Raw genomic sequence first — 16,238 nt, forward strand, 5'->3', positions numbered from 1 at the left:
AACATGTGGGTTTGGAGGCGGACGTCTTTAACCATTTCTGTCCTGCCTACACTTATTCGTACAATGAATAGTTACGAAAAGCTTGTAGATCGGCAATGTTTTGCCATTTGTGAACATTTTGAAATGTTTAGTGATGAAATAGCCAGCACACAATTAATGTCCTTTTCACATGGTTTTATTTATCTCTTACGGACATAAACAACAGATGCGTTTCAACCAAACAGGTCTGCCTGTTTGGTTGAAGTGAAAAGGAAAAACGGTAGATAAAAGTTCAAATTATTAATCACCACTGCCAGTGACCAGAGATGACCATAACATACTTTGTACATACATTGTATGCTGGCTACTTCCTCACTTTCATGACATTATTGAGCTGTGCACTGCACCTTTAAGACTTTAATTTCATCTTCTGGAGTGTTGCAGGCCTTCATTTCTCTCAAGTGCTATGACATCAACAGCCCATGCCTGTTCTGACTAGTAGTATCATGCACAGTTCACTTTGTGACCATGACAAACTGATATTATGTACTGTATTAGAATATGAAATACGATCATTAATCACATAATTTGCTGAATATATTGCAGAGGTTATGAAAAAGATTCCACTCCTGCATGCAGTGAATACACAGTAGATGTTGGCTGTCTGTATGGTGTAAAGCCAGCGATTTTCAGCCAGTACACATTTTGGGCCCCAGAACCAGCAGAGAGATCCTATTTTGATTAAATGCTCTCATATATACTGTATACAATATGACGTCACTAAAGAGCAGAATCACCAATCAGACAAGTCTCTCTCCACAATTACTCACCTCAGTTAGTTTCTAACACTGAACATAACACATCCAACACCTCTTAAGACCATTATGGAATATGGATCTATAACGCATCCAATATTAACGTGTAATGTTAACGTTGTCTTTGCAACAAACACTTCGCCTATATTCTTCAAAGCCTTTGACATCACACTTCAAAGTCAGCAACTTTCTGGCCCTCTGGACAATATTAGCCTTCAATGTAACAACAAAAATATCCCTGTGCGCTGACAGACGGCTGGATGGACAGACTTACTGCACAGAACTCTTCAAAGGATATCCTGCCGTCTCCATCCTTGTCAGCGTTGATGATGGTCTTATCCACGATCTGCTGCAGCTGTGTGTCCTTCAGGTTGTTGCCAACCATCATCTTGAGCACCTGGAAGAGCTCGCCGTTGGAGATGTAACCGTCCTTGTCCATGTCATAGATTCTGAATGCAACTGAAGGATGGGGCAAGGAGGAGAAAAAAAAGAAGAAGAAAAAACAGAAGTGAAAAGGAAAACGGTAGATAAAAGTTCAAATTATTAAATCACCAGTGACATGAGATGACCATAACATACTTAGCAGCCTTTTGTATATGGAAAAGAAAAGAAAACGTCACCTTCACGCTGCTCAAAGACAGTTCCAACAGTAAATAAAAAGTTTTACTTATTTTCTCAAGGTACTTCTTCCTCCTTCGTTGGTTGAGTGGAACGTTGAGAGGAACACAGAACAGGGGAGACACAGGAGAGAAAGCTCCGGCGAGACTCAAACCCCCACCAGCAAGTGACACATGTGGCTCCAGAGGTGGCAGGGTTAGAGACAGGTAGCGGGTTAGGGGCTGTGATAGAGGCTGGGGTCAGTGTTAACACGGTTAATGGGGGATGTGTTGTGTTGGGATGGGGTAAGGACTTGGGGTTAGATTGGTGGGAGAGGTTGAGTTGGGTTTGTGGAAGGAGTTGGTGTGGTTGGTGGGGATTTGGGATTATGTCAGGGAGAGGGGGGTGGGTGCATTTGGCTGGATTAGGGTTATGGCCTGGGGTTTTCTTTAGGACTTGGATGGGGTGTGGGTAGGGGGACCAGGGTGGAAATGGTTTGGCAATGGTGTGTTTGAGAGTTCTAACCACTTAGCGCCACCTCTGTCCACATGTGTTTTTCAAGGATTCTTTCAAGGTGGCAGAAGATTTGCAGCTCTACTTACACCGAAGCTTCTGTTCCTTGTCCCCCTTGACGCTGAACTGTGAGACTCCCTCGATGAACTCTGGGAGGAGAAGAGTGACAGTCAGTAACATTTGCTCTAGGAAGAAGGGGATTTGTTTAAAATTGTTTGTATTGTGATGGGATTGTTTTAGTTCCTCTACTAAAAACCTACCTATGTGTTTTAACCTATTATAAAACATGTTCAGTTAGAGAATGTTGTTGAACTTTAGTAGAACCTTGGTTTGTAATATAGTTAGATACCTTCCATGATATAAGTCCAAATATTATCAATCATCTTTATCAGTTGTTCTTGTGCTCTGAGTGGGGACTGTTGGGGAGTCGGTCCACTTACAGTAATATTTAAACAAACTAGTTTCCATATGTTTACTGACCGGATCTTCTTTCAAATTCAAAGGGTAATAAAATATGAATAAAGTAACTTCACATTCCCCTACAAGTGATTCAATGACCCGTTTTGCCAGGCAAAAAAATGAATGGTGAAAGAAAAAAACATACATGATTCCCTGTTCCCCACTCATAGAACACTGCTGCAACAGATATACAGATCATATAGTCCACTATTTGGACTTGCAGTGTACACAGTACGTACACTGCATATCATGGCCAGGTACCCATAAATACCAAAGATGTATTATACCAAATTTCAACATCATTTTAAAGTAATGTAAAGGAACTTTTAAACTTCCTGGAACAGGAAAATAAATACCCCTTCAAAGGCAATTTACAAAATGAGATAAATTAATCAAATACCCCTTAAAAGGCAATATACAAAATTTGATCAATTAATTAAACAAGTCATGTCTAGGCAGAAACCCTGACCTATCTCTCATCTTATTGTAAACCATTAGTACTGCAATGCAGAGATAATGTATTGTAATGCAGAGAGAGAGAGAGAGAGAGAGAGAGTGCACGCGCGCGCGCGCGCGTCCAAGGTCCCTGGTTATCGAGATCTTCTTTTGTTACTGATGCTGTGTGATTAATGTTTGCCAAAAAAACCTTAAAGTGTTGAGCCTTTCTCAGCCTAGAGGACAACAGGCTTGTTTTACAGCACCATTCATTAAGTACTGGGCACAGGTCCATTTTCTAATTCAATCAGCTTAGAAAATGGACAGACCAATGCCAAAGTGTTCTTGTACACAATGCACAGAAATTGTAAATGTTAGGGGAAAAAACTAAACCCAAGTCTGTGCTTTCCTGAAAAATAAAGCAGAGCATATTTTCAATTATAGTTACTGATTCATGTATTTAAAGTAAAAAAAACAAAATGTTATTCAATATAGAATAAATGTATAACCAAACTGATTTACTACCTTTATTTACTACACGTTTGTGTGTGTGTGTGTGTGTGTGTGTGTGTGTGTGTGTGTGTGTGTGTGTGTGTGTGTGTGTGTGTGTGTGTGTGTGTGTGTGTGTGCGCACGTGTGTGCGCACGTGTGTGCGTGCGTTATTGCACACCTTTGAAGTCCACCTCCCCATTCCCATCTGTGTCGAATATGTCGATGACCCGCTGAACCAGCGGGTTCTGTTGGAGCTCTGGAAGGGACATGAACTCCTCCACACTGAGCGAGCCCGAGTTATCTAGGTCGAGTTTCTTAAACCGCTTCCCTAGCCTTTTAATCTCATCAGCATCGACTGGGGGAGAGAGAGAGAGAGAAGAAGGGAAACATATGGATGAGCAGCAGAAGAACCACATTAGTCTTTTGCGAAACAAACAATCCCTCAAGATTGGGGAGTTGCAGTCACACAACGCATGTAGGCCTACAGTATACACACGATGTACGCCAGAGGAGCATGCGCGCACACACACACACAGGCGCCCTTTACTTGCACCTGCTCATACTGTAGTTATCTATTACAACACCCGGAGCCGCATGTAGGTCAAGGACAACCTGCGCAGACCCGAAAACCAGCTACAGAACAAAAACGGTGACCCGAGTTCGACAGGGAAGCTCCAACCCTCCCCAGCACACTTACATCTATTTGTGTCCCTTCGTCCAGTCTGCCCAGCTGAGAGCTGGATCCGCTGTACTCCTGCCATTAGCTCCAATGGCTCTGGCTTTGCCGCTCTCCGCTTTACAAATGGCAGATATCGTGGTGGTGGGAGAGGAGGGGTAATCCACAAGCAATTAGAAAAGCTTGTTAAATAGTATATAAGCTCATTCACACATGGTCCGATAGCCCAGCCAACCAGAATTGGTTTGCTCTGATCTGCATTGTCCAATGATATATAGGCCATTTATTCATCTTTACACCTCACTGACAGAGTGAGAGAATGAAAGAAAATGGATAACGGCCAAATTTAGAGGACTGACAATTCGATTAATTCCTCTGCTGTCAGTGTATCGAATTGTACCGTAGTGTAGACTATCCTATTACATCCTATCCTATTCCAACTTTATCGGAGTCAACTTTATTACGCACGGGGGGGGGGGGGGGGGCTGTTCCAAAGCATTTTCATACGTGGAAAGGTGAACTGAACCAGAGAGTAAATACAACATTTGAGAGAATGAGAAAATGAGGCAATGGAGAGAGAACAACGTACTGTTACGGTGGGTGGGACGGTACGCAGTAAAATCAGAGTTAATTTAGCACCCCGTCCCATGATGCTGCAGTGTAGCTTCAGAAAGCTAGAGAAGAGGGATAGAGACGGAGATATATTTGCTGGGTGCTTTTTAGGTTGTGAACTTGTGACACACACAAAGAAAGGCTTTTTGCACCCTCATTGTGTTTTAAGTGAGTGAGTGAGCGGGAGAGAGAGAAAACAAGTGAAACAGAGACAGCAGACAGTAAGAGAAAGTCCTGAGTGTTCATTTTAAACTTGATTGGCTGAGCACCCCATAGCGATGACTTGATTGCCTGAGCAAAGTACGTATTGATGATAAAAGGTGAGGCCAAAAAAGTGAAGACACCAATTGTGATTGGCCGGAATGTGATGATGTATGATGAGTGTGATTTTGTTTGAATGTGAAGCTGAATAAATCGGTTTTCTGGGGATGCTTTCAAAAGAGTCAACCTGTAGAACGTAAACAAGTTGAATTTATTTTCAGGATTTTTTGGGGGGGATTTCTTGCCTTTATTGATAGTTATTATTATTGTTATTATTATTACAGTTTAAGAAAGACAGTAAAAAGGGAGAGATAGTCAGGGAGTAACATGTATGCATGGGAACCATTGGCTCGCAGTTGGGCATTAGATAGATAGATAGATACTAGATAGACAAAACATTTGAACAAGTAACCAACTAGCATCTATCAAAATAGGTGACAAGAAGTGGTACAAGAAGAGAGTGCTAGGGGGTAGGGGGTGAGTTGGAGTCTGAAGCTGTGAGTTTTCAGACTATGGTGGAAAATGGGGAGGGAGTCTGCAGCCCCGACCACAACGGGGAGTTTATTCCACAACTTGGGAGCCAGAAGGGAGAAGAGTCTACTCTAGGTCTAGGACACGTGGAGCATTGGCCAGAGTGTTAAATAGGAAAGGTTCATCCTGTGTTAACTGATGTAAGTGAGCTGAAGGTATGGGGGATGCCATGCCTGTGATTGCCTTTTAGGCCATCTCCAGTGTCTTGTACTGGGTCTGGGTGCAGCACCTGGAAGCCAGTGAAGTGAACGCAAACGGAATATTACTCTGTATGTGTTCTGGGTAGTCAAATGCCAAGTGGTGGGATAACTTGGGCACATCACAAAAATCTATGATAGGATTTTAGGGGATCATAGAATCTGGTACACATTTGAGCATCTGCAAATAAAGTTTGAATGGAACAATTCAAATGTTTTTTTTTGTAGTTGACACATAGGACATCCACCCTTCCCAGTTTTGAACCATCAAACTAGTGTGTATACTACTGTAAATGTAATCTACTTAATCAAACCAACTGACTTGTATCTAATCCAATAGTGTGTAAAGATTTAGACTCTTATATTTAGTGTTTCCTGGGTTCTCAAGGTCAAAGGGCAGCACTTTCCATAAGTTGCATCAATCGTCTTTTGATGTCGATGATGCAGCCGAGAAGGATTTAGATGAACAGATATTTCAGAATTATTTAATTTAGCAAAAGAAGGATTTAGATGAACATATTTTGCAATTCTTTTTAATTTAGCATAACAAGTTCATTTGAAGGTAACGGAGAAGAACTACTGTGAAACGCCACCTATCTTAGTATCTTGTATTATAAATTAAGCCTTACACGAAAGGGAAATACATTTTCCAAACCTAGAGACAAGGGGACATATTCAAAAATCAAATTCAAAATATGAATTTGGCTGCATGCATGGTCCTCCTCAGGTGAAAATAAAACAGCAGTACACAAGCACTGTGTGTACACACAGTGAAATTCCTAGTGTTAATCTATCCATTTTCAAGTCAGAGAGTGTACACAATGTAACCAAATTGACCTGTAACACTCAGGTGGATGTTCCAGCGTACAGATATAATATCAAAAGCGATCAGCAGCAACCCATTTTCAGACACTACACATCAGGAGAGAGGCTCCGCACAGCACTCTTCTAATAACTGGCTCTGAGGGAGACACAATGGAAGTGTGAAATTATTATCATAATCTCACAGACTCCACTGCAGACCGACCCCCCCACCCCAACCCCCCCCCCCCCCCCACACACACACACACACACACACACACACCACTTATGTGGAAAGCCTGTATGCACCCTCAACTGTGTTACTAAGCAACTAGAACGCACTATTTCCCCCCACATACACACACAAAGGAAGGTGAGCACGATAAGGCAATTGTTCACACATGAAACATATGCAGAACACACACACACACACACACACACACACACACACACACACACACACACACACACACACACACACACACACACACACACACACACACACACACACACACACACACACACACACACAGGCCTTTCAGTTTTTATTCATCATAGTATATGAAGCCTGTGTCTGTTTCAATGCAAGGTCTTTGCTTTACATTTTCAAGTGAATTATAAACAAACTAATACAATATATAACATGAATCCATCCGTTTCCATCAGCTGAATGGAACGTAAACACGTGCCACTTCACTTAACCCCGCAGACCTCAGAAACCTCACCATGGTAACCATGTCTAGAACGGCAAACAACAGAACAAAGTAATATTATTGGCCGTTTATTTTTGAATTTTATGAGAGAAATAACTGACCAGTCACCTTATATCCTTACCATCGCCATTCAACTTCCTTTGGCCAAGCTGGGCCTGTTTTTCTGCTTTTCCAAAACGTCATTAAGTAATTTGCCATCGTCAGCATCATCAGCAGCTTTCGCAGCACATTAGTGGGGACATGTGACTGCATTAACTCTGCTAACCTGCCCCAAAGATGGAGGACTGCAGTTGGCAGGTTAGTGATAATTACAGCCTAGGTCCTAATGCATGAGCGAACACACACACACACACACACACACACACACACACACACACACACACACACACACACACACACACACACACACACAGTAAATAAGAGAGAAGGTTGGTTGCATATGTGACACTGTCACCGAGCCAGTTGTCATTTTCACTGAGCCAATACCTCTGGTTATTCTAGCAAACAGATTGGCAACAACAACACATCAAAACATGTAGATGTATTGAAGTACATCTATATAAGATAATAGGGCTAGTCCCACCTACTTCAATATTTGAATATTAGCTTCAAATTTCAATTAGGGTTTGGATCATCTGCGCAGATGTTCACCAGCAGGTGGCAGTACAGACAGTAGTATAGCCCATTGCGCATGCTTCTTTCCTTCCAGGGAGCAACATGGAGTCCACCATATGGTCTTTGCTTCCTAACCTTATTTAATTAACCTTACACTGCACTAAACATGTAGTAGTGCTGTTTATAGGAATCAACACAGAAGCACCCAGGAGGAAGTGGACTAAGAAAGGGGAGGAGCCAAACAGATTTCCGGTTTAACTTTCTACACACAAAAGGAAGTGGTGCCTCCCAGGGGTAAAAACAAAATGGAGAAAGAATTTTATATTTTTCCTTTTTACCGAATGGGTTCCCAGATTGACCCGGAAGTGCATTACATTGTTGAGGAAACCCCGTGCAGCTGGGCTTTAACATTGAGCGCTCGGTTGCACTTCCGCATTGCGGAAGTAGACGTTTTGAGACTGTCCTTCCGGGTGCTTCAAAACGCCACTGAGCAACTTCCACTGACATGAATAGCGGAGGGGGCGGAGCTTCGCGCCAGATCAGTCTTTATCCTTTTAATACTCTATGGGCAACATACACACAACCAAAGCTATTCTATATAAAGAGACAACACTCCCATTAAGTCCCATAGTAACAACCAGCGCCTCCACCATATTTAAGTGATGACGTAACTTCTGGTTACTTTAAAAAAAACATTCAAAATGTATCCTATTCTAAATTCATCATCATATATTGATTTACTCATTTATTTATCATATTTATGAATGGATCAAGAGCATCCAGTAGAAATTAGTAACATATTCATTCAGAATGTCAGGGTGCATGTGTGCACATGCATGTACCATGTATGCACGTGCACGAGCGACCGTGCATGTTTACGTGCGTGTTTGAGGTGTTACAAAGACAAAGCGTTTCCGCCATCTTGGTGTGAAGACAGCAGCGCTACCGCTATGCCATCTACTGGTGATTCAAAAATATTTAAGGACTGTCGTCTCTTTATATAGAATCTCTTTGACAAAACTCTGCATGTATGAGTATCTCAAGAACCGACCCACTGATTCCACTTCAAACTTGACGTTGTGTATCGCCCAAGTGAGTGTGATTCCCGCTGATCTGACCAATATGCCCATATATTAGCCCATTTAGGCCTGACGTCGAAATAAAAAGTCTTCTGAAAGAATATTATATTCAAATATTTGTGCCACATTTTCACGATTCTTCAAAAATAGCACACCTACAAGCTCGTAGCGCGCCACTCGGTGGCACGCTATGAGATTGTAGATCTGCTATTTTTCAATAGCTAATTAATGCTTAGTTAAAACACCAAAACAGGTTCCCATCCAGAATGGGGTAGGCATTAGACCACCAATGCCAATGTTCAACAATATCCAAATAACAATGATGCTCTTACACATTACAGGTATAGAACACATTTAACCGTTTCCAAGAGGCCTCAGGAAATTTAACCAAAGGGAAACTTTCTGGATCCAATCCCTAGACTCCCTCACCAGGGTTTCCTGCACAATGTTGTTGGCATGGCGCTGCGCCATGCTTGAAATAAATTGTGCCATGCCAAGCTGCCCAAGCTTTTCTTTTCTTTTTTTTTTTGAGGGGGCTAGTGAATCATGGTGTCTGTGATATGAAATGTCCAGTACCTCCCCAGTGCCTCCCCAGTGTCTGCCCTGCAGTGTCTGCCCAGTGTCTGCCCAGTACCTCCCCAGTGTCCGCCAAGTGCCTCCCCAGTGTCCCTCTGAGTGTCTCCACAGTGCCTCCCTGAGTGCCTCCCCAGTGTCTCCCCAGTGTCCCCTCAGTGCCTCCCCAGTGCCTCCCCAGTGTGCCCCTGAGTGCCTCCCCAGTGTCTTCCCAGTGCCTCCCCAGTGTGCCCGAGTGCCTCCCCAGTGCCTGCCCAGTGTCCCCCAGTGTCCCCCCAGTGTCTCCAATAGCAATACAAGAGCAAGAATACAAATTAATCTTAATTTATTAATCTTATTAATTAATTAATCAAATTAATTCATTCATAAATCAAGATTTTCGTCGCGCGGCCAGAAGGCCCCCCCCCGCGCCCAGCAGGCCCCCCCGCGCCCAGCACCATACCAAAGCTTTTTCCTGCAGGAAACACTGCTCACCACTACTGTCCGCCATTACTGACTTTGGGCTGTATTTTGCGTGTCTTAAAGGGACACTTCACCCTTTTTGCAAAAAAATATATGTTAATGACGTTTAGAAGCTTTAGAACACTTTCCTGGAGATCTTTATGTATGTAATATGTGGTTTTAGATATTTTACATTGTAGCAGTGAGCCTGTTGTCTCTGATGTCATGGACACTGGGCTCACTTCCTTCCTGGACTACATGTTGTCTCAGTAAGACAGCTCTCCCCCTATCCACAAGGAGGAGCAGTGCACCAAAGAATTATGGGAATTGTAGTCCAGGGAGGTAGTGAGACCAGTGTCCATGACATCAGAGACAACAGGCTCACTGCTACAATCTAAAATAACTAAAACCACATATTACACACACAAAGACCCCCAGGAAAGTGTTCTAAAGCTTCTAAACGTCATTAACATATATTTTTTTGCAAAAAGGGTGAAGTGTCCCTTTAAGTACCAGGTCTTATTCCCTAACTTGAGTAAACTAAAGACCTGGAGGCGTGATCAATGCCATTTGGCTATTCTGAGTGGCCAAAGAGCATTGATCACGCCTCCAGGTCTTTAGTTTACTCAAGTTAGGGAATAAGACCTGGTACTTAAGACACGCAAAATACAGCCCTTTGTGTTTTCTTTAGTTTTTCATTTCTCTACTTTTTAAATGTTCTTGACTACACTCGTGTAGCGTCAAAAACACAGCAATTTCAGTCTCCAAAGATCATATGGTTTATATTGACATTGACCATATGGTAGGCAAAGATCTTAAAATAGCCAATAGCCTTTGTATTTCTTTCCTAATCAAGGCAGCCCAGAGGTGTGCATAGATGAGCTGCATTTAGAGCACCCTCTGGTGGACAAATATACATAGTCATATTATAATGCTGACAGACTGTATCCTTACAATAGTTTCTCATTCACCCCCTCACTCAACCAGTAAGACATTTTAGCAGAAAATAAATAATTAGTCAAATAAACTTTTACTGCAGGATCAGTATAGGCTACAGTAGTCCTGGCTCTGGAAATCAGGTCAGAAAAGGCACATGCACATGAAACTAGAGCACACCTTTTCTTGCACACTCACTCTAGCTTTATCCCTCTCTCTCCTGTCACCTCTCATTTAGGCCACTGCTAGGGGAGAGCCACACTGCAGAGAGGGTGTCGTACTGTAAGAGAGAGAGAAGGCTGAGCCGTGCTCGGCTCTGGGCCTAATGTGTGCATTAGGCAGATTGCTGAGACCGCGTGGTCCTAGCACCAGCAGCGTTACGCTAATGCACTGTACACCTACAGTACTCTCGCCTGCATGTGTGCACCGAAGCGAGTGAAGGCTGTGCGGAAGCATGCTGTCGGCGGATATTTATAGCCATGGCATCATGAGAACTCCCACCAGCCCCACCCCAAAGAAGGCTCTGGCTCCTGCCCTCAGGGAAACCCCTAGCAACAAGGAACTCCGGCCTTCAGCTGAGTGTTTATTTTTAGGTGGCTGCAACCGGGGGGTGGGGTGTGGTAGGGTGGGATGGGTGGTGTTAGTAGCAGGCGTTGGATTCAGACGGCTGTTGCTCTTATATGTATGCGTCTACTTGTATGGTGTGGGGTAAAGAAAGCAATAAGAGTTGCGTGTGCGTGTGTGTGAGACTGTGTGTGTGTGTGTGTGTGGGGGGGGGGGGGGTCTGTGCAATGCATGCACAACCACACATGCAGTATGCAATGTGTGGTTGCATGGACTAGGCATGTGCCTGAGCGCATGACTATGTGTGTCTAATTACGCTCCCTCTCGCAAGTAGGCCATTCAATTTTTGCCTGACCTAAGCTTGGCTCAGGGAGCAGCAGTGAAGCGCTGCACTGCTAACAGGAGATGTCTAAAACAAGAAGACGCACACATAAATGTCTTCATATGTTTTTATTCTATTCACTTTATGAATGAATTAAGGTAGAGAGAGGTTCATTCTTGCTAAAGTTGATTCTGTCTGAATGCTGCAGATCATGTCTGCGTTATCAATAAAAATGTAACAAACTGAAAGCTGAGGATGAGAAATCATTCTTGCCATTTTAACCCACTGAAGGCACCCACGTCAGATCCGTCATCAGATACAGCAAACAAACCAAATAAACCTTCTGTCTCACATTGATTTAAGATAATTTGCAAACCTATGTGATCTACAGTAGGTCTATGGACAGATCAAGCATGTCTTCGTTATATGCACAGGTATCCAGTATATATGTTCATGTCTTGACTCAGGTGGGTCTATGCACAGGTAAACCATTGTACAGGACAGGTTCATGTCTTGGGGCCACGCAGGGCTTTGTTGAAGCAGGTTTAACTGACAGGCCAAACGAGCACCCATTTCTTCACTATACCAGTGCATGTCTGTCCAAGCACTTGAAACGCTGAACAGCTGCGCTGACAGCAGAGAGAAAGAGACACTTGGTGGGTCAGAGAGAGAGAGAGAGAGAGAGACGGTAGGAAATAAACAAACGGATGAAGAAAGAGACAGAGAGCAAGAATGAAGAAGGGAAAGACAGAGATACAGAACAGGAGACAAAATATGAAACTAAAGACAAAGGACCAGCCAGTCAAAGGGACAGAGTAACTGGAGGAGACAAGCTGAACAGATTCCAGACCGTCCCTCCAGGGTTCAGCTCCTGGCCAACACCTGTTTCTCCATCGTCTCTCCAGCCACAGCCAACTAGTGTTGGATCCGGGGAGTTAGTGTTTTTTTTTTTTTTTTTTTTAATTTACCCAGGGCCAGGCAAATAATAGGCTGCATGGACATAATTCAAGGCAAAAAATACATTTCACATTACAGGCTTGTTCACAAGCCTTAACTGAAGCGCTATTAGTGGAATTTGCTCTATGCATTTTCAGATATTTTGATATACAGCTAGTCCCAGGGGCCTACACAGAAAATCCTCAGTGTTGTACTTTGGATAGCCTACACTTAGGGATCTGCCTCTGTCTCAGTGCTTGTTAGGTATAACCAGCAAGATATCTTCAGCCTGGCCCCTTCTACCAATTAAAGTTGATGCATGCATTGCAAAATTAGAAAGGAGCATCTTGCAGGAACTCCACAAACATGGTGATTCGTAATGATCCCAGCATAGAGAAAGGCTTGCACTCGCGAACTGCTGTAAACCGTGCTGGAGTGAGGCGCTCGGGTGGCTTAGTGGTAAAGTGTCTGTCCACCAGCATATTGCATTAGGCTTTGTTGAACATCTATACAAACACAATTGACCTATAGCTAAGCCCCTCCCCAAACTGCTACAGTCCGATCATAGCTAAGCATAACATGGGTTAGAGTCTAACCTAACAGCGGTCGTGCACCCCCCATTTCCCCCTGACCTAGCTTATGCACCCCTCAATGTTCTGTTTGGCCGGAAAATAGTCCTGCGCATCCTTTCAGTTTCATTTCAGGGAGTGACACACACACACACACACACACACACACACACACACACACACACACACACAGTGTTGTTCATTACTTAGCTTGCACTGCGCAGTGTTCCTGGTTAACATAGCCTTCTGACACGTGTGGATTACTGGATTTTAGTTTGGTTAACTAAAGATACATCAGCAAAGCATGGACAAAGTATGTGGTCTTGTCTTGAGTTAAAACTAAAGAATCTGCCGCTGTGCATGTGTGAGGGGAGGGGGAGGAGGGAACTGCCCATAGATCCGAAGTCCCGTTAGTCCGAACATGCATTAAGGTTGGCGAACATGCACTGCTCCCGTGCTTGCGGTTATGTTTAGGGGCTGGAATGTTGACTGCACTCTCTGACACGGAGAGTGTGAGACACGGAGCGGCTGTGGCTCTATACATCTCCATAAAACGGTGTTTTACCGATTTTGCCATTTGTGTTAAATAACACCATAAACTGTCCACCATTACCCTTTTCATGTCACGCACCCCCTGGTGGCCACTCGCGCACGGCCACCAGGGGGTGCGCACCACAGTTTGGGAACCGCTGGGTTAGACAAACCTCTCCACCAATAGTTTTCCTATATGACAAAACATTGTTTTAAACAAGAAATGCCACGCACATATTTTTCCAGTGCATATGGCAGGCCTTGTCATTGGATTTGGAAGAGATTTTGAAGTTCTGGTTCCAAAAATGAACCAGTATTTAATGTGTAAAATCCATGATATTTTGATTGGAATGAATGAGCCTGGCTGGAAAGTGTCTAAGTGGGAGAGGCCGGGTCTTAGCTATAGGTGAATTGGCCTGTGTTCGGAGGTGGGAAGCCGTGCAGGGAGGGTTATATTTGTCACTGCTGGTACTCTTATATGGGCTGGGGTTGCACCCATCAGCAGGGAGTGTTGGACGGCAGGAGTAGGACAAAGTCTGCATGTCCTCCCGGTGGGGGCTCCCCAATGACAAGTGAGTCGCAGTTAACAGCAGTGATAACACACAAATGTGTGTGGGGAGAAATTAATTGGCATAATGACTAAGTTGTGCAGAAAAGGGGGTAAAAATCACAAAAGAATATCTGTGGGAGTGTTGCTGAACAGCCAACAGAGGAAAGTGACTCATACATTTATTACATCAAGTTTTGCATCCTCTCCAATATTAGGAAGATCTGAGATATGCAGGCCAGGCAGGCTCATACCGTAGGTGTGACCTCACATGCAGCTCTTATAGACTACACAGTTTCAGATAAGCCCTCGCCAGAAGAACAATGCCAGCGGACAAGGGAGGATACTTACAATGTGAGCACATTTCCAGGGGGTAACTTGCTTCATTTCCCTGAAAAACAGAAGAGAAAGACTCAGTTGCAGTTTTAACCCAATACAAATTAATTTAAACACAGAAAGTAAAATGTACACATTTTAACAGTCTTTAACTTTCAACTTTCCATCCCTATTTTGGGCATGCCATTAATGATGACATGCTCAGTGACATGCCTATAATTACATTTACAGGCAAGAATTGTGAAAGATGTTAAACTAGCGGATATAGCCAATCTCCCAATCCGTCATGTCACATTGATTGTAGAGCGCCTATTTTAGTGGTCAAGCTTGCTGGGGTCGTACTCCTCCTCCTTATGACTCATACAAACTGCACGATATTTGCTCTGATTATGCTGAACTTAAAAACCTATGACACAGGAAAATATATTCACAAATGGCCAGACTGACTTTATTTCGCCCATTCTTTTGAATATGCTTTCCCAGTTCATTCCTTCTTCATTTCATTCTCTTTCTTTCATTTTCTCGTGTTGTCTAACTAACTGTGTTGTCTTTAGACTACACCGAGTAATAACACAAACACATCCACAGTGTCATTGAGTAAATACAATATATTCATTCAATAACATCAGTGTTGGTGATAAAACCCAATAACAATTCAAGGACAAGGAAGAAACTGCTTAGTTAACTACTTGAATAAAAAACAAAAGCTTCACAAACATAAAGCACACACACACACACACACACACACACACACACACACACACACACACACACACACACACACACACACACACACACACACACACACACACACACACACACACACACACACACACACACACACACACACACACACACACACACACACACACACACACACACACACACACACACACACACACACACACACACACACACACACACACACACACACACACACACACACACACACACCAGGTGTACTTTCTCTCCAAGGGGGCACTGAGCCCAATTCCTGCAGTGCTGGCCTGTGCTCCGCTACAAGGTGAGTGTTGGTGATCAGCCAACAGTGATTATTAACAAAAGATAATAACTAGGGATGGACACTATTGGAATATGTCCAATGCTACTAATTTTAGTTCTGTATACTTGTTCTAAAAGCAATACATGCTTCTTTTTGCCAGGTGAAACCAGCTGACTAATGAAAGCTCATGAAAACTAGACGACCTGTTTTGGCCCTAGTCATGCTTATCTGATTGGCTCCTCTGGCCAATGGGACACCAAGCAACGGCAAAGCTGCCCTCTGGCCAATGGGTAGGGGAGAGACAAATATCCCTGGCAGCCACACATGCTGAATACACAGAGCAACGCAGCAGAGAAGCATGCTCAAACTCACTAAGAGCTAAGAGCTCACCCCAACACGGCACAGGGGAGAACACAATGGAGACAGTGCACGAAAACAACGGCCGCGAGGCGCGAGGTTGTGACACAAACATACACGCAATAATAGTACTAATATGGGGGGGGGGGGGGGGGAACACAACAGAGACAGTGCTTCTTTCACCTGACACATATCACTATGTGATCATTTCTTGTTTCATCAGCTTGCAGATAAAACATCAGGCAATCTTTATGTCATATCATAAAGATAGCCGCATAGGCCGAAATGTTGCCGTTTCCCTGAATAAAAGTTGGTCACTGCATTTGAAGACAGTGTGCGGTGTTTGTT

General features: G+C 43.5%; 1 protein-coding gene across 1 annotated transcript in view; it reads right to left on the reverse strand.

Annotated features, from left to right (window-relative positions):
* The window catches only part of LOC310865465 (calcineurin subunit B type 1), a 35,607-nt gene that overhangs the window by 5,221 nt on the left and 14,148 nt on the right, over positions 1-16,238 (reverse strand). The window contains exons 2-5 of the mRNA XM_083774591.1: positions 14,546-14,585; positions 3,469-3,645; positions 1,994-2,053; positions 1,069-1,253 (exon numbers count right to left, since the gene is read on the reverse strand). Coding sequence (XP_083630717.1) covers positions 1,069-1,253; positions 1,994-2,053; positions 3,469-3,645; positions 14,546-14,585 — 462 coding nt within the window. The remainder of the gene's footprint in view (positions 1-1,068; positions 1,254-1,993; positions 2,054-3,468; positions 3,646-14,545; positions 14,586-16,238) is intronic.

Source organism: Protomyctophum parallelum (assembly GCF_964188405.1).
Source record: "Protomyctophum parallelum genome assembly, chromosome: 10".
NCBI lineage: Eukaryota > Metazoa > Chordata > Actinopteri > Myctophiformes > Myctophidae > Protomyctophum > Protomyctophum parallelum.